The 17,714-nt window shown below is 39.5% G+C and overlaps 3 protein-coding genes, 1 non-coding gene and 1 pseudogene across 5 annotated transcripts; 2 read left to right on the top strand and 3 right to left on the bottom strand.

Annotated features, from left to right (window-relative positions):
- The first annotated feature begins 783 nt into the window (after positions 1–783).
- On the top strand, positions 784–5,212 carry LOC147925945 (uncharacterized). Its single transcript, XM_087492814.1, has 5 exons — positions 784–2,160; positions 2,256–2,293; positions 2,396–4,190; positions 4,374–4,820; positions 4,961–5,212. The coding sequence occupies exons 1-5, from the start codon at positions 784–786 to the stop codon at positions 5,210–5,212; spliced, it is 3,909 nt and encodes a 1,302-aa protein (XP_087348940.1).
- Positions 5,213–9,095: 3,883 nt separating this feature from the next.
- Positions 9,096–10,912, bottom strand: LOC104751895 (UDP-glycosyltransferase 91A1). Its single transcript, XM_010473944.3, has one exon. It carries the CDS (start codon positions 10,631–10,633, stop codon positions 9,218–9,220), a length of 1,416 nt encoding a protein of 471 aa, XP_010472246.1. The 5' UTR covers positions 10,634–10,912; the 3' UTR covers positions 9,096–9,217.
- Positions 10,913–11,462: 550 nt separating this feature from the next.
- Positions 11,463–13,072, top strand: LOC104751894 (nicotinamidase 1). The gene is made up of 5 exons (XM_010473943.3): positions 11,463–11,866; positions 12,002–12,185; positions 12,285–12,418; positions 12,521–12,706; positions 12,818–13,072. Exons 1-5 carry the CDS (start codon positions 11,717–11,719, stop codon positions 12,896–12,898), a joined length of 735 nt encoding a protein of 244 aa, XP_010472245.1. The 5' UTR covers positions 11,463–11,716; the 3' UTR covers positions 12,899–13,072.
- On the bottom strand, positions 11,510–11,582 carry TRNAA-CGC (transfer RNA alanine (anticodon CGC)). The gene has a single exon. It is a non-coding gene; the product is annotated as a tRNA-Ala (tRNA).
- Positions 13,073–13,307: 235 nt separating the features above from the next.
- On the bottom strand, positions 13,308–16,488 carry LOC104751893 (protein NETWORKED 2D pseudogene; annotated as a pseudogene). The gene is made up of 2 exons (XR_015584828.1): positions 16,244–16,488; positions 13,308–16,086 (listed from the first exon to the last, which is right to left on the bottom strand). The product of XR_015584828.1 is annotated as a protein NETWORKED 2D pseudogene (transcript).
- Positions 16,489–17,714: the final 1,226 nt, after the last annotated feature.

The following is a 17,714-nucleotide window of genomic DNA, read 5'->3' as shown; positions in this document are numbered from 1 at the left end:
GGAACTACAGAACTCGGTTTAACATTTGGGAGAACGAAGATACCGAAGCTGATAGGATATAGTGACAGTAGTCACAATGTCGATCCAGATGATGGCAAGAGCACTTCTGGACATATATTTTACTTAGGAGAAAGTCCGATAACTTGAACTTGAATTATTTTTTAATCTTCTTTGCTGACGTGGCGTGGCGACTCCAAAGGCGATTTACTGCTAGGGTTTTTTCTTAACTTTCTCACCACGTTTTGCCGATGACGGCGGCTTCTCCAAGCCGGCCGGTGATTGCTCCGCCGGTAGGGGAGGGGATAGTAGCTACGCAAGATGTAGGGTTGTCACTGATAAGGGGTTCTGGTACGGAGGGGGACAGTAATCGTTTGGATGGGGAAAAGGTAGATTCGGACTTGCCTACTCATGAGGTCTCCTCTCTGGTTGCTCTGGAGACAAAAAAAGAAATCTTACGCTAGTATTGCTCAGGGTTCACAGAAACGTGGTTATATTCAGCAGAAACTGGAATTTTTAGAGGTGAATGGAAAAACGAGGGTTGTGGTTCCGAAGGAGGTTTTTGTGGATGCGAAGCCTCTCTGGGAAGATTTTCTGATTGGCAATTTTCTAAGTACGAAAGCACCACACGTTGGGAAAATACACATGATTGTTAACAAAATTTGGAGATTAAGTGACACGTCGTCTTTAATCGATGTATATGAAGTTAACGACACCACAGTTAAGTTTCGCATACGTAATGAGGCAATGCGGCCTTGAATCCTTAACAGAGGGATGTGGAATATCATGGACATTCCCATGATAGTATCGAAATGGACACCTTTTGCAGAGGATGCACAACCTGCGATGCGTTCTATCCAACTATGGGTTACGCTAAAGAATGTCCCGCCAACTATGTTCACGGAGAAGGGTTTGGAGTTTCTCTTTAGTGCGGTGGGCAAACCAATACGTCTGCATCCTACGACTGAAGCTTGTACTAAGTTTGATGAGGCGCGAATGTTGGTTCAAGCAGACTTAACTAAAGAATTACCAACTGAGTATGATTTCCTAGGGGAGGAGGATGGTGAGCTAGCATCAACGATTAAGTTTTCCTACCCTTGGTTACCTCCACGCTGTACAGGGTGTAGGAAATGGGGCCATTTGAGCTCGGCCTGTCTTGCTTATGAGAAGGTCACTGCTCCTACAACCTCAACGTTGGGTGGTGATGTGAGTCAACAGAGCTCTGCGCAGGTTGCACTGGTAGTCGTTGATCTAGTGGATAACTCTGTCGTTGCTCCAATTGATAGCTCTGTGCAGGCTGCCCCGACAGTGAAGGTTGCTGATCCAGTTACTCAAGTAGATAGCTCTGTCGTGGAAACAGTCATAGTATCCGAGGGAGACCTCACTAAGAACACTGCAGTTATGGACAAGGAAGGTTGGATAACACCTCGCACAAGTCTAAGCCCGGGGAAAAAAATGGTAGGTCTGCCGAAAGCTCCTGTCAAGACCTCCTCAAATACCTTTGCGGTGTTGGAAGAAACTGAGGATATGGAGGGAAAGGATGAAGTGGAGGAAAATGGAGAAACCGAGGAAACTGAGGCAACAGAGGAAACAAAGAAAACAGAGGATCCCAAAGAGACAGGGGTGGAGGATACTCTTCGACTAGGTGAATATGTGAAGCCTCTAGTGCAATCAGTGTCGAGAATTGGGAATAAGATGTTTCAGGATTGGTCCTTATTGACTAATTATGAGCATCATAATTTGGGTCGTATTTGGGTGGTCTGGAGGAATGAGGTACGCCTCACACCGTTTTATAAAAGTAGCCAGCTCATAACGTGTTCGGTCAAGCTCAATGAGCAGGCAGATGAGTTTTTCTGTACGTTTGTTTACGCGGCAAATAGTGTTGAAGGTAGAAGGGAGTTGTGGACAGATTTGAGAGCACATCGTGCATCTCCAATCATTTGCAATAGACCTTGGCTGGTTATGGGAGACTTTAACGTTACGTTAGAACTAGATGAGCATTCGGGGGTGGATAATAGACCTGTTCTCTCTCCCGGGATGCAAGAGTTTCGTTCCGTGGTAAATGATTGTCGTTTGAAGGATTTGGCTTACCATGGTCCGTTATTTACGTGGAGTAATAAGCGGGATGGTAACTTAATATCGAAGAAGCTGGATAGAGTTCTGGTAAATGACAAATGGTCCGCTTCATTTATGCAATCCTATAGTGTATTCGAAGCAGGGGGATCTCGGATCACCTTCGCTGTCGTGTTCATGTGCAGAGAGCTGCAGGCACACCTCCTTCTCGTCGACCATTTAAGTTTGTTAACGCCATAGCAGAGATGGAGGAATTTAAACCGCTTGTTCATGACTACTAGAATAACACAGAGGATATCTATTTATCTACGTCATCTCTATACAGATTCTCCAAGAAATTAAAGCTTTTAAAGCCGCATATCAGGTGTTTAGCCAAGCAGAAGTTGAGTCACTTATCTAAGAAAACCAAGGAAGCCCTTGAGGAGTTGTGTAAAAGGCAGGCGGCAAATCTGGCTTCCCCATCCGTGGTTGCTATGGAACGGGAGAAAGAAGCTTATGAACGATGGGATCGCCTCTCTGCACTGGAAGAGAAGTTTTTAAAGCAGGGATCCAAGCTCCACTGGCTCCAAGTGGGGGATCGGAATAATAAGGCTTTCCATCGTGCAGCGGCCACTCGGGAGGCTATAAATACGATGCGAGAGATAGAAGCATGGGATGGGCGTTTACTAACAACTACAGAGGATATTAACGTGGAGGCTGAGACTTTCTGTCAAGATTTTCTGCAGACTATACCAGCGGATTATGAGGGAATGTCAGTGGACTGTCTCACAGAGTTGCTATCTTTCCGCTGTTCAGAGGAGGATAGCCGCTGGCTCACAAGGGCGGTAACGGGGGAGGAGATAAAAAAGGTTTTGTTTGCCATGCCAAGTGACAAGTCGCCGGGGCCGGATGGCTACACTGCTGAATTCTATAAGGCAGCTTGGGATACTATTGGTGGAGAGTTTGTTGTAGCGGTCCAATCGTTTTTTGCTAAAGATTTTCTCCCAAAGGGACTCAACTCGACAATATTGGCCCTCATACCGAAGAAAAAAGAGGCTAGGGTGATGCGAGACTATAGACCCATCTCCTGTTGTAATGTGTTGTACAAAGTCATCTCGAAGGTTGTTGCTAACCGACTCAAACGTATACTGCCTCAGTTCATTGCCGGAAACCAATCAGCGTTTGTGGCAGATAGATTACTCATTGAAAATGTTCTCTTAGCGACAGAGCTTGTCAAGGACTATCATAAGAATACTGTCTCCACGAGGTGTGCGATGAAGGTGGATATTTCGAAAGCTTTTGACTCCGTTCAGTGGTCTTTCTTGTTTAATGTCTTACGCGCTTTGCAACTTCCTCCTGTTTTCATCCATTGGATCTCGCTATGTGTTACCACGGCTTCTTTCTCGGTTCAGGTCAACGGAGAGCTAGCAGGTTATTTCCGCAGTGCTAGAGGATTGCGTCAGGGCTGCTCGCTCTCACCTTACCTTTTTGTCATCTGTATGGATATGCTCTCCAAAATGTTGGACAAGGCAGCTGGGTTACAGGAGTTTGGATACCACCCACGTTGTAAGAATATGCGGTTAACTCACCTTTGTTTTGCAGACGACCTCATGATATTGTCTGATGGGAAAATTAGATCTGTTGATGGTATAGTCCAAGTATTGAATCTCTTTGCTAAGCGATCAGGCTTAAGAATTAGTATGGAAAAAACGACTTTGTATCTTGGTGGAGTCTCACCGGACACTAACGAGTTAATGGGCGCACGGTACGGTTTTGGTCTGGGACAACTCCCAGTTAGATATCTTGGTCTCCCTTTAACTTCTCGACGACTTGGTACCGGAACTTTTACCCCTTTACTTGACCAAATCCGCAGCAGAGTAAAAACGTGGACTGCACGTCACCTCTCTTTTGCAGGGCGCCTTGACCTCATCCGTTCGGTCCGTTGGAACATAGTTAGTTTTTGGATGAGTGCTTTTCGACTCCCACGGGAAGCCATTACCGAGCTGGACAGTTTATGTTCTGCGTTTTTATGGTCTGGTCCAACTCTGAATACTAATAAGGCAAAGTTACCCTGGGCTGTGGTGTGTCAACCGAAGTGTGAAGGTGGATTAGGACTGAGATCTTTGAAACAGACAAATGATGTAAGTTGTTTAAAGCTGATATGGCGTTTGGTCTCTGGGGGAGTATCATTATGGGTTCAATGGTCAAAACTTAATTTATTTAAAGAGGGCTGCTTTTGGTCGATACCGCCTGCATCACTATCTGGCTCCTGAATGTGGTGAAAATTGTTGAAATACAGAGATTTGGCAAAAACTTTTGTTAAGGTGGAAGTGCAGAGTGGAGCTCTTACGTCTTTCTGGTATGATAACTGGTCGGTGCACGGGCGATTGTTGGATAAAGTGGGTCCATGGGGTATGATTGATTTGGGTATCCGAGAACATATGACCCTCCATGACGCATGGTACGAGAGACGGCGAAGGACTCACCGTAATCCCGTGTTGAATGACATTGAAGAAGTTTTGCATCAAGCGTATCAGTCTAGAACTCCTTCTCAGGCAGATCGTGTACTATGGTGCGGTAAAGGTGATGTTTATAAGGACACATTTTCTACAAAGGATACCTGGAACCATATACGCACAGCTTCAAATCAAGTTGCTTGGCATAAGGGTGTTTGGTTTGCTCATGCACTCCGAAATATTCTTTTTGCGCATGGCTTGCAGTTCATAATCGGTTGTCGACGGGGGATCGAATGGTCACTTGGAGAAATGGAGGTGATGTAAGCTGTGTGTTCTGCTCTGTTCCGGTGGAGACAAGAGACCATTTGTTCTTTTCTTGTCCTTATACCGGTGCAGTTTGGTCTGGTATAGCACAAAATTTTTATATGACTCGTTTTACTACCTCTTGGTCACAGCTACTCGACATTATTTCTGGAACGCAAGCTGATCGGGTGTCCGGGTTCTTAACTAGATATACCTTTCAACTCACGGTGTACTCTGTCTGGCGGGAGCGTAACGCAAGGCGCCATGGAGAGACTCCTACATCTGCGACAAGTCTTATTAGCTGGCTTGACAAGCAAATAAGAGCCCAACTTTTGGCCATTGAAAGGCAGGGTGATCGACGCTATGCTATGGGTCTCCAGGCTTGGCTAGCTACCCGGTTTTGAGGAGATAGTTTCTTGGCTTTAATAACTTAGGGATTTTGTTAAAACAGTCTAAGTTTTATTCTTTCAAACCAAGCTGATGTAAAACGTTATTTTTTCTTTGAATATAATTTATCATTTTATTCAAAAAAAAAAAGTCCGATAACTTGGTGTTCACAGAAGCAAGAAGTCATAGCCTTTTCTTCTTGTGAGGCTGAATTTATGGCTGGAACAGAGGCGGCAAAACAGGTCATTTGGTTACAAGAACTGCTTAGTGAAGTTACCGGAGCTCCATGTGAGAAGGTTACAATACGTCTCGACAATCAGTCTGCAATTGCATTAACAAAGAATCCTGTGTTTCATGGCCGCAGTAAACACATACATAGGCGGTTCCATTTTATAAGAGAGTGTGTCGAGAGTGAATTGATCGAGGTAGAACATGTTCCAGGAAGCGAGGAGAAAGCTGACATATTGACTAAAGCGCTTGGAAGAATTAAGTTCAAAGAAATGAGAGATCTTATTGGAGTTAGTGTTGTGAAGAGTGAAGTCAAGCTTAAAGGGGAGAATGTTGGTTTAAGCTTGAGAAGAACTTAAAGACGAAAAAGGCAGAGCATTCCGAATCAAGTTATTATTAGTGAATGGATAAGGATCAAACTCTATTTGGTGTTTTCCTAGTAGGACTAGGATTGATTTTGTTATATATATATATGTCGAGCTATGACATTAATATAGAGAGATTAAGAGTTTGAGAGAGGACAATTGTGAGAGAGTTTTAGTTTTTGAAAGATTTTTCTAGAGCTAATAATAAGAGAGTTATTCTTATTTGATTTTTTTGTTCTTTACACAACCTCCAACCTGCATATTTTCTATAGACCCTTTTGAGCGATGAGCTTAGAGAGCTCCAAGTATGGAACCATGTGACCAAAGGCTAATAATGGAAACATGGCCACGTGGAACTTTGCTCCATCTCCATTGTTGTCATCTAAGTTTGGCATTGTTACTTTGTTATAATCGATCGACTACAGAACTAGATCTTCGTTTAGAGGAAGCAGAAATAAGTTTATTTGTATATTTGATTGTGAAAATAGTACCTCTCGTGGTAGGTAAGATGTGTGGTGTATACTACTAAAACTATCTAGAGTTTCACATATGGAAAGATGAAGCAGAAATAAGTTTATTTGTATATTTGATTGTGAAAATAGTACCTCTCGTGGTAGGTAAGATGTGTGGTGTATACTACTAAAACTATCTAGAGTTTCACATATGGAACCATGTGGCCAAATGCTAACCATGCATGAAACATTCATTATCTAAACGTGGAGCTTTGTTCCTATTTCTGTCATAGTTGCTCGGGCGGAAAACGGCTAATTACTTTACAAATTTAATCGTTTTATCATACCTACTACAAGTCTACAACACTACCAATAATTACATAATTTTTTCTTTTTTTACATCTGAAAATATAGATTCTGTGTAAACCAATATATATAAACTCTAAAACGTCGTTTACTATACTCCGTTATTGATGCTGAATAAACAATGTAAACCAAAATTGTTTTATATTAAAAAACAACAACATTGTTGAAAAAACAAAACAATCTCACTGAAAAAACAATGTTAACTATATTCCGAAGTTGATGTCCAACGTTATACATACACTTTAAAAAAAGAATTAATTGAGTAATATAAGTCTGTTTTCAAAATTCAAATTACAACATATGTAAATTTTTTATTTTTTTTTATTAATCATATATTTTATGTAATATATGTGTATAACCTTATTAAAACATACCCAAATTACTTTCATATGTATATAAAATATTACAAATACTCCCTTGTTAAAAAATGTGAGCTTGGTGAGTCGAACCCTCGTTCTTCACAATTATCAGAAAAAACCTTGAAAAATTGTAGATAGTAAGTTCGAGAGACGTCGAACCATTAGCAGAGGAGAGGAACTGAAATATATTTTGGACAATACTCTTATCATCTTTGTCAAAGACGTAATCCCGCTTAATCTTCAATTTTTGCACTAGACCCATCCCAACCATTTGATAAGCGGCTAGCACTTAGTTGAACGAAATAAATATCTAACATATATCTTCTTTTTTTGGTCAACTGATTTATATTAATAGATTTGATCAAAGGATACCCATTGCTTACACTGACAAAGCCCTGGTGTTAACTCTCAAACAAAAACAAAAGGAACAACCATCCCCAAATTAGCCTACTACTTACACGTAGCCACATCCCCATATCTTACAGATATATTATAAATACTTTTTAACATTTTATAAAACCTTACAATACTTGGATTGAGTTTCCCAATGATATCCGGAAGTATCCTATAAATCTTTAAAAACTTCATAAATCTTCAGATTTAATAATAAAGAATATTTTTGAAATGAGGTAATTGAAAAAGATATTTTAAAAAGAGACACACCAAATAAAACATTTTTTGAAGAATAATATTCTTTTTATATATACAAGATCGGAATGGTAACAAAGGATCTGGTTGTGGAGGATAAACAATTTAATAATATAGTATGGTTGAAGTATGGTACGTACGGGACAAATATATTTGCGGGACAAGTACGGTTAATGTAAAATAAGCAGTACAAAATAATGTTTGATTGGTAAAAATCTATTTGCGGTGCAGATTTCATATTCTTTTATTAATAATTAGTATAATTATATTATTTAAAACTTTTAAAATCAAAATTTCTTTTGAAGTAAGTAAGTGAATTTTGTTCAATAAAATAGTGAAGAAATACATATTTTAAAAATAAATTCTTTTTATGGAAATTATAATTAAAACTATTAATATATTAATATATATACTAAAGTTTGATGATATTTTTCATCATAAAGTCATTATAGATTTTTGTTTTTACAAATCTGTTATTTTGTATTAAAAATGATTATTGTACAATTTGTACATAAAATAAAGAGGTAAGTTATTTTTTTTTTCAAAAAAAACACATATAAGAAACAAATTATTTATGAAAATCTTTAACAATTTAACTTAAAAACTCTTTTCACCATACAGTCATTTGTTAAAATTTATGTTGATTATTATTTTTTATTAATAACAAATTAAATAAATAAAAAGTTTGCTTTATTCAAGGCCTTATTGGCAAAAAAACACTGGATAATTGGTTATTTAACAAACAACTGCGGACCATAGAGTAATGTTGTGTTTAGAAAATAACAAACAGTACTTTTATTGTTTTCTTATAATAAAGCAAATTTTTAGTTTTTGGTGTGATTGGTGACATGGTCTGTTTTTTTCTCATAAACCTAAAAAAACGCCTTTTGTATCGTCCCCATTCAAGACCTATTGGTGATTCAATTGGAAGATAGGTTACATTGGTGATTCAATTTGTTTTAATTTTCAAAGATTTAGGGTTTAATTTTCTTTTTTTGGATATCTGGAATATGTTCTGGGAAGTAATCGTTTGGTTGTTGTGTATTTTCTCAGTCTGGGTTTTTTCCCCTTAGTTTATCTCTTTTGGTTTTATTCTCCGGGAGTGTTTTTGTATTCGCCGGCTTAAGTCTCAGGAAGAATTGATTTCCTTGCCTGCATTTGTATTTTACCTTGAAGTTTATCAATGAATCATTCAGACGGAAAAAAAGAAAAAAGAATTGGTAAAAAAACGCCTCTTGTATCGTCTTTGATACCACAATTGGTGATTCGAATGAATTATTAGGTGCTCTTTGATATGACAAGTTACGTTGGTCTTGATGAAAACGAAATGGAAGATAAACTAGTGCGGTTTTGATATGTCACGAATCGTGGTCCATATCAAAATCAAATTGGAAAGTTCTTTTACCACTGATCTGATTTCAATATACTTGACAGTCTATATAGTACCTTTCGTAACATTAAGCATTAATAAAACTTGGACCATTTAAAAACATGATAATATAATAATATTCATTGATCATCTTAACAACACTAGAACAAATCGTTATCAATAGTCATTCAACGGACCCTGCCATTTGGATCAAAGACTCCATGCATGCTCAAATTTAACGATGAGCAACAAGATAATCCAAGAATGAATCCACATAACGATCTTGTCTATCCATGTCTCCAAACACTCCCTTCATCTCCTTCACGTTCTCTCTATAAACCTTACCCTCTTCTTCCTCCATGACCAATTTTAGTGACTTGGCAACACTTTCTTTGGTAAAGAAACCTTCTGTCTCATCCCGAGGGATCATATACCCAATTTTCTTCTGCTCAATGACTCTTGCATTCAATCCTTGGTCGTACACAAAGACCAGCATTGCCATCGGTTTAGCAAACCGGATAGCTTCGATTACGGTTCCCCAACCGGGGTGAGTCAGAACCAAACCGATCGACGCATGGCTCAATGTTCTCAACTGCTCAACCCAACCTCTCCACACCATTCCTCTATCCGCCGTGCGCTCTTCGAATCCTTCTGGAAGCTCGACCGGTTCGGTATCCCAAGGACCACGACGAGTCTTCAACACCCAGAAGAAAGGTAAACCGGAAAGCTCTAAACCGAGAGCGATCGCATTCAGCTCCGTTTGACTCGGTTTAGCTTCAGAACCGAAAGCTACATAAACAACAGATTTAGTTTTCCGCGAGTCCAACCACTTTTTAACAGTCAGCCACGTGTCGGTGTCTTCGAACTTTTCTTCCGGTTTAGGTGGTAAGACTCCCACCGGGATAACCGGTTTCCGGTGAAGATCTTGTATCATTCCTAGCCACTCAGCTTCGTACTCGTAACAGCTCCGTACGAAGATGGCGTCACAGCCGTCGATCACGCCGCCGACACGGTGGATGTCGGGGACATTTCCTTCGGTGGTCTCCGCCATGAATCCATGAAAAATGTACCGGCACTCGAATAACTTGAAAGCCACCGGAGTTTCGAACGGAACCCACTTAGGCGGCTTCATGAAACCCGCCGGACAGGTACGGTACTCTTCGAACCCCGGTGGTTTCAGAATCCCGAGAGTGGCGCCGTTAAAAGCGCTTAAGAAACCGGTCTTGATTCCAAGGCGGCGAGAGATCGGAGGAAGCCAGTACGCCGCGAAATCTTGAAGAACCCAGTCTGGTTTGGAAGATTCAAGAAACTCCGTCACCGGAGATTTCAACCCGTCGAAAGCGATCTTCAAGTAAGAAATGAGTTCAAAAGGGACGTCGGTGGTGGCTTCGCCGTCCTCTGGGAGTTTGTTGTCGCCAACGACGGGAAGCGGGAGCCTGACGAAGTTAATGGCGGAGGAGAGATTCTTCGGCAACCGTGGGAGGAGGCGGTCGATGTTACGTGGAGTGGAGATGAAAGAGACGGTGTGACCCTTTTGAGCGATGAGCTTAGAGAGCTCAAAATATGGAACCATGTGACCAAAGGCCAGCCATGGCAACATGGCCACGTGGAGCTTTGTTCCATCTCCATCGTTGTCTTTCAAGTTTGTCATTGTTACTTTGTTATAATCTGACTACAGAACTAAGTCTTGTTTTATAGACAAGCAGAAGGATACTTTTTTTTTTCACAGAATAAGTTTATTATATTTGATAGTGAAAATATCTCCCGTTGTAGGTAAGATAAACAGCTGGGATGATACGATGTGTGGTGTATACTAAAACTAGAGGTTTCATATATGGAACAGTATATGTGGCGAAAAGCTAACCCATATGTATCTTTGTCTTTACAAGTTTGTCAAAGTCACTCAGGTAGTATCGACGCGACTATCTACGGTAAACAATATTGCCCACATCTTACTCTTTTTTATTTTTTATTTTTTTTTCTTTCATTAAGATGATATTTGCCATTGGGGTACCGTACTTCAAACCAAACATATTGTTGTTTCCCTTAATGTTTTACTCCCTCCGTTCGCAAAGCTAACCATGCATGAAGCTAGCATTGATTGCGATGTGGTATGTGGAGATACTTTGGTTTCATCTACATCTTTGGCTTTAAAAGTTTGTCATAGTCACTCTGGCAGTAAGGACCCATTGACTATCTAGGATAATCGTTTAAGGGATTAATCACATAGTTCCACCTTACCTTTATAGGAAGGCGAAAGATATTTGTCATCTTTTTTGGATATTTGTAATAAGTACAGTTATATAGTTTATTTGATTGTGAAAGAAAACAGATGTTGTAGGTAAGATGAACGGCTGAGATTAAGTTAGGTTGGTATGATAAAACTGTGTATTTATGAAGGGCTTTCGTGTAATTCGGAAAGTCATTTGAATTACAATAATGGGCCAGCTACTTCGGTTTAGGTCCATAATCTGATTTACAAAGAACAAGCCAAAACAAGAAAGAACAAGAAAGAACAAGGAAGAATTGGAGGTGCGGGGAATCGAACCCCGTGCCTCTCGCATGCGAAGCGAGCGCTCTACCATATGAGCTACACCCCCAATTGAAATATCAACATTACGAGTAATATTTACTTATTATTCTTAAAGACAAAACATGTCTCGTCGTCTACTTTAGAAGATTTTGATATCTCAGTTTTCTCAATCGCCTCTTCTAGACGTAGACCCGTATCGATATGGCGAATCACGAAACGATACTCGATCATCTGAAGAAGGAGATTCCAGTGGACGAAGAAGAATCTCTAGTTTTGAATCGAGACTCGAGCGTTGGTCTCGTCATCGTTGACGTTGTTAATGGCTTTTGCACAGTTGGCTCAGGCAATATGGTTTGGTTTATTAATAAAATCTTTTGATCTTTCTTCAATTTGATCTAAAGTTTCTAACTTTAGTTGTTTCTTAATGTCTTCCCAACTGTTTGTGATATTGCTTCCCCTCAGTCAAGTTGTTTGACTTTTTTGCAGGCTCCAACAGAGCCTAATGAACAGATATCGAAGATGGTAGAGGAAAGTGCAAAGCTTGCTAGAGAATTCTGTAATCGGAAATGGCCGGTTTTTGCGTTTATTGACTCTCATCATCCTGATATACCTGAGGTCCCGTATCCTCCTCATTGTATTATAGGAACTGAAGAATCTAAACTTGTTCCTGGTACCCTTTAGCTCTTTCAATGTCTTTTTTGTTGTTAGGATTCTATTAACTAGTTTAAGACTGTGCCTTGATTTCTTCTTCTTCTGGCTAATGAATCAGCTCTGCAGTGGCTTGAAAGTGAGGATTGTGTCACTCTTAGGAGGAAGGATTGTGTTAATGGGTTTGTGGGTTCGATGGAGAAAGATTGTTCTAATGTTTTTGTGGATTGGGTTAAGGAAACACAGATCAAAGTTGTAAGTTTGTTTTTTTCTTGATGATCTGTTTAGTTGTGTTGAACAAGTTTTTTAGGCATATCTTCAACTTACTTGAACTCTACTCTGTTTGGGGATCTAAAGATTCTGGTTGTAGGTATCTGTACAGACATATGTGTGTTTGATTTTGTGGCTGCTGCGCTCTCTGCTCGAAACCATGGTGTTCTTCCTCCTCTAGAAGATGTGGTAGTGTATTCGCGTGGCTGTGCTACTTTTGACCTTCCTCTTCATGTTGCAAAAGACATCAAAGGCGCTCAGGCTCATCCTCAGGTATTATTAGAAAAGAGTTTGATGCTTCTATAATCAGCAGTTGTTTCTAGTGACTTGACACTTCGGTTCATCTTCTTATTCTTCTGTTGTGTTTCTTTTTATTTGTGTCAGGATTTGATGCACCATGTAGGTCTATACATGGCTAAAGGAAGAGGGGCTAAGGTAGTCTCTGAAATTTCATTTGAGACTTAAAACACACTATCTCGTATATAAAACATAACTTTTCTTACTCTCCAATATTTCAGTAATTTGTTGAGTATGCCTCTTTTTTTTCTTGTAAAATTGGTTATGAAGCTTGATTTCTGATGAAATCAACTCGTGTGACTGTTTCAGAATGCAAATAATATGATTTCTCATCTGTCTAAATGAAATGTCTGTCTGATTTTAGTTTCACACAGAGTTTTTGAGAACTAAGGGCTCTTAGATCTTAGTATAGTCTCATTGGATTGTTGCAGAACTGTTGTCTTTTCTGAAAATCATCTATTGTGTTACTGTTTCAGAATGAAAAGTTCAGTCTGAGTATACTCTTGGGTTTATTGAGAGATAATGGCTCTTACAGTCCTAGCATTTCTCGTACGATTGTTGGAAAACTATTAACTAATTTTGTGCCGTAATGAAAAAATACATAAACTTACAAACTCTGTTTTCTTGTAATGGTTCTGAACATACAAATTTTGATGAAGAAAAAGTAAATGTAAAAAGCCTGAAGCCATTCCTCTTGCTTCACCAGTTACAAACTGTGAACAATCAATCTACAATACTCAAAAAGGATTATAAAAAAAACCAACACACAAAACTATTGTTTCAATCTCGCAAACCAAAAAGAAGAGGGAATGGTATTCCCAGGGAAGAACAGGTAAAAAAGGACACAAAATGAATCAAATCCTCCATGAATCTGATAAATTACAGTATATGAATCAATTAAAATCTCTGGATGGCATGTAGTATGTAGATGTTACCTATGTAGAAGTCTTCATCTTTCTATATAGTGAGGGATGCATGCAGGAGAATATGGATGGCTTTGCTCTCTTCTGTTTGGAGCCAAAGATGAATGACCTTAAGGGCACTCTTGAGCGACTATCCGAATGCTGGAGATCAAGATCAGATTTCTTTGAACCTGTTAGAGCAAACTCCTCGCTCAGCTTTCCTAGAGTCTTGTCAACCTCGAATTGAAGCATGGTGATGTGATCTAACCCGGCCTGTAACTCGTCTGCCACTTTGTTGTTTTCCTGCTTCATGTTCAACACCTCACCTTGAAACTTAGCAGCTTGATAGCTCGTGAATCTGAAATCATCGTCTTCAGCACTTGATTTCAAGGCTTTTGTTATCTCATCCTGTATATTGCACAAGGACTCGAATCTAGATTTCAGTTCCTCTTTCAAGGATGCACCTTTCTCCAGCCAGAGTCCCAGGTCTGTGTTTATTTCCCTCAAGTGTACATAAAGTGGTCGAACATCTGATCTCAGTGCATATTTCGCTGTGCTGCTTCCATCTTGCTTTTTTCTTTGCTCCAGCTTTGATATCTCGGCTTGTAGATCTTCGATTGAAGTGTCGTAGCTTTGTATCTGTCCAAATGCTGTGCTGAACCGTAACCAGAAATCCAAATTCTCTTCAAGAAGCTCATCAATATTCAACCTGAACTGTTCCTCAACCAGAGACATGTTCTCGTTTTCTGTAGCCATGAACCCTATGGAATAGTCGTCGTTTGACATCTGGTTTTCCAACAAGTCGTTACTGTCTCCAAGACCCTTCTGCAGGAGGCTCATTTTCTCTCGTAGTAGCTTGATCTCATCATCTTTTGTTGCGTTCTCTGTCTTCATCTTTGTTTTCGTGTCATCCAAAGTTTTCTTCATGTCCTTGTAGTTCCTGAGAATAGTTGTGTACTCTGTCAGCAAATGCTTTTCCCTATTTTCCATTCCCTTCATGAACATCTCTTTCCAATCTGGTTCATCTTGCTCCTTTTGATCCTCTTCTTTAGAAGATGTCTGCTTCTCGAGAACATTATCCGGAACAGACTCTGTCTTATCAGATGCATCTTGTTTCTCCAAAACATTATCAACAACAGAATCTGTCTTGTCAGATGCAGCTTGCTTCTCAAAATCGGAATCTACTTTTTCAGTAGATTCCAAAACAGCTTCTGCAATGATTGCATCTTCTGCTTCTATTGTCGCATCGCGGGTCTGTTCAAATTTTACACTCTTCTCGGATGTTCCTTTCTTCTCTTCTCTCTCTTCACTAACATCACATTTCCTCTCCTCAGCTTCCAAGTCTTTATCCTGTTCTATATTCATGGTCAGGTTATCAGACTCGCTCTCTGGCTTCACATCGTGCAGCTTCCCACCAGAGAGGTTATCGAGATTATGACAAGCTTCATCAAAAGATGTCTGCAGATTGCTACTCTTGTCCAAAACGTTTCTGTCCAAATCCTGCAATGCCTTGAGTTTCTCCTCCATTTCCTTGAGCTTGTTCCTCAGATCACTCTTGTCGTCTGCTAACAACGCTTTGTCGGTTTCAAGAGTACTGATTTGCGTCTGGAGACCGTTGGTCTCGTTTCTTAATCTCTGTATCAAAGCAGTTTGCGAGGAAACCGCACTCTCCAAGGTAATCACTTTGTTCACGAGCTCATCGACTTTCTCAGCCATCTCTGTCGCGTTGTCCGAGGAATTCACACCAGACTCGAAATGTTCTCTAATCTTCTCTTTTACAGATTCCAACTCTTTCTTCTTCCTAGACATCTCTTTGATCTCATGCTCCAACTCTTCTGTTCTTCTAACCTCATCACCGTCGTCTTTCGCGAAGGCACTCTCGTCACCTAGAAACTGGCTTGCCATAGATCTTAGCTTCTCTTTAGACTCCTTAATCTTGACATGCTCCTCTCTAGCTTCTTCATAAGACCTCTCTTGCTTCACCTGCAACTCCACTAGCTTCTCCTGACATGACTTAATCGCAGTCTCGGTCATCAGTTTCCGAGCTTCATCGTCTTCAATAGCAACACTCTCACCAAACTCATCCTGCAAACCACAGATCCTCTCTTGCTTCTCCTTAATACCTTTTTCAAACTCCCAATACTTAGACAAACCAATCTCGTAAGAGCTCTTGACAAACTCCTTCTCCGTCTGCAAGGACAAAATCTCTTTCTGCAACTTATCAATCTCCCCCATAGCCTCAGGCTTGCTCAAACCCGAGCTCTTAACAACCACATTGGTAGAACCACCAGTATACTTCATAGACTTCCTAGGCTGAAGCTTCTTGGTAGCCACTTTAACAGCGGTCTTCAAATCCTTAACATCTCTTCTTGTAATACATCTCCGCACGCTTCGCAAACGAATCGCCATCTTCTTGTAATAGCTTCAACACGTATTGCACCTTCTCCTCAATATCTGTTAAAATTTTCATCATATTTTCAAAATTGTACAAAAGATCCTTTTTAGATCAAAGATCAGAAAGATCTCAACTTTATTATAAAACCAGACGATCAAACACAGATATATATACATATATATGTTAAGAGATGGATGGGAGAAAAAAAGGAGAGACCTTGAAGGTTTTGTTCGAGCCATTTAGATTGTTTGGTACGGATATGACTCGCCCACCACCATGAATACGCATTACTCGCAGCTCTCTGCAGCATCGTCGCAAAAGTTTTAATCTTTTTTCAACTCTTTTCTTCTTCTGATCCTATTCATTCAAATTCCCAGAAAAGCTTGTAACTTTTTTTTGTGTGTGTGTGTGTGAACCCTTTTTTATCTCTCTCCCTCTCTCTCTCTCTCTCTAGATCTTAATATGTGAAAAAAGGAAAATTTCCCGAGAAAGAAAGAGAAAAAATTTAGATAGACCCACAAAAGAAAACTTTAAAGGTCTAATTTGGTTGTAAATCAAAAATTCAGAAATTGAGGAAAGAACGTGCTACAAATGAATCTGCTTTTGGAGAGATCATGGGTGGGAGCAAACCTCGGTCTTATTTTGGTAAAGAAGATTTTAATTTTTCTTTTGAATTTTGTTTATTTTTTTTACATTTTTTTTGGGTAATAAAGTTTCATTACAAATGTCATTTGTGTGTTGTGTTACCAATGTTATAGTGCCAGCGTCGTGGTCGGACGAAGACGGAAGCATTGTCTCCGATTATTCTTCTTCTGTATCCATACGTTACACAGAAGAACATGTCAGAAATATAAAATTTTCTTTTAATTTAATTAATCTGATAAAGTATCTTAGTGAGAATTAACATATTTAAATAATGGAGAAAAAAAGAGGAATGTGAAAATGTCGTCTTGGTCCGTTTTTTCTAAAAAGTTGTTAAAGCCTTAAAAAATCATTGAATCTTGACGGCTTAACCATAAAACCGGACACGTTTTTGATGAACCAGTCAAAGGTGGTCGGTCGGTGCGTCACGATCCGACGAGTTACCTTCTTTCTCTAGTCCGAAGGATCTCTAAAGTCTAAAGTTTAAACCTCACATAAAACTTGGAGTTAAGTTTTAATCTTATTTATGACACCAATATTGTTTCCATCACTTTTTTTGTTTTCTTCCTCAAGCTTTTATTCATTCAAAAACCACCATACGGTAAAAGACGATTAGGATCCTATTTCTAATACCAAAAGCTTAACTCCTTATGGAATCTTATGGTACTAATAAACATAATTGCAAAAAAAAATTAAACATCAAAACTAAATCTCATAATAAAATAGAGAGGTCACCCACTCGATTGGAACAATACCCTAAAGTTTTTTAAAATTGTCACAACATTGTGTGGGAGTTGGTATAAACAAATTATTGAAACATGTCCCGAATATATGAGGCTCGACCTATGCCTCCTAATTATCTTTAAAAAGCAAAACAAGTGTAGTATATCTACAACGTTGATGATTCTAATAGATACACTAGTACACAACATTTCCATATTGTCTCTACCACAGATGCTAGCGACTTCGACGGTGAACATTCTAGCCCAACAACAAGAAACTCGGTTTTGAACCACAGAATCCCACTCATGAGGACATTAGCATG

This window comes from Camelina sativa, chromosome 16, assembly GCF_030686135.1.
Source record: "Camelina sativa cultivar CO46 ecotype springtype chromosome 16, ASM3068613v1".
Classification (NCBI taxonomy): Eukaryota; Viridiplantae; Streptophyta; class Magnoliopsida; order Brassicales; family Brassicaceae; genus Camelina; species Camelina sativa.
The sequence above is the reverse complement of the archived record's forward strand: the minus strand, read 5'-3'. Positions and strand labels throughout refer to the sequence as shown.

Coding starts and splice junctions, on each gene's coding strand:
- LOC147925945 (XM_087492814.1), top strand. CDS start 784: ATGGACATTCCCATGATAGTATCGAAATGGACACCTTTTGCAGAGGAT. Junction 2,161..2,255: donor AGAAGCTGGATAGAGTTCTG/GTAAATGACAAA, acceptor GTTCATGTGCAG/AGAGCTGCAGGCACACCTCC. Junction 2,294..2,395: donor CCTTCTCGTCGACCATTTAA/GTTTGTTAACGC, acceptor ATCTCTATACAG/ATTCTCCAAGAAATTAAAGC.
- LOC104751895 (XM_010473944.3), bottom strand. CDS start 10,633: ATGACAAACTTGAAAGACAACGATGGAGATGGAACAAAGCTCCACGTG.
- LOC104751894 (XM_010473943.3), top strand. CDS start 11,717: ATGGCGAATCACGAAACGATACTCGATCATCTGAAGAAGGAGATTCCA. Junction 11,867..12,001: donor CAGTTGGCTCAGGCAATATG/GTTTGGTTTATT, acceptor ACTTTTTTGCAG/GCTCCAACAGAGCCTAATGA. Junction 12,707..12,817: donor GCGCTCAGGCTCATCCTCAG/GTATTATTAGAA, acceptor TATTTGTGTCAG/GATTTGATGCACCATGTAGG.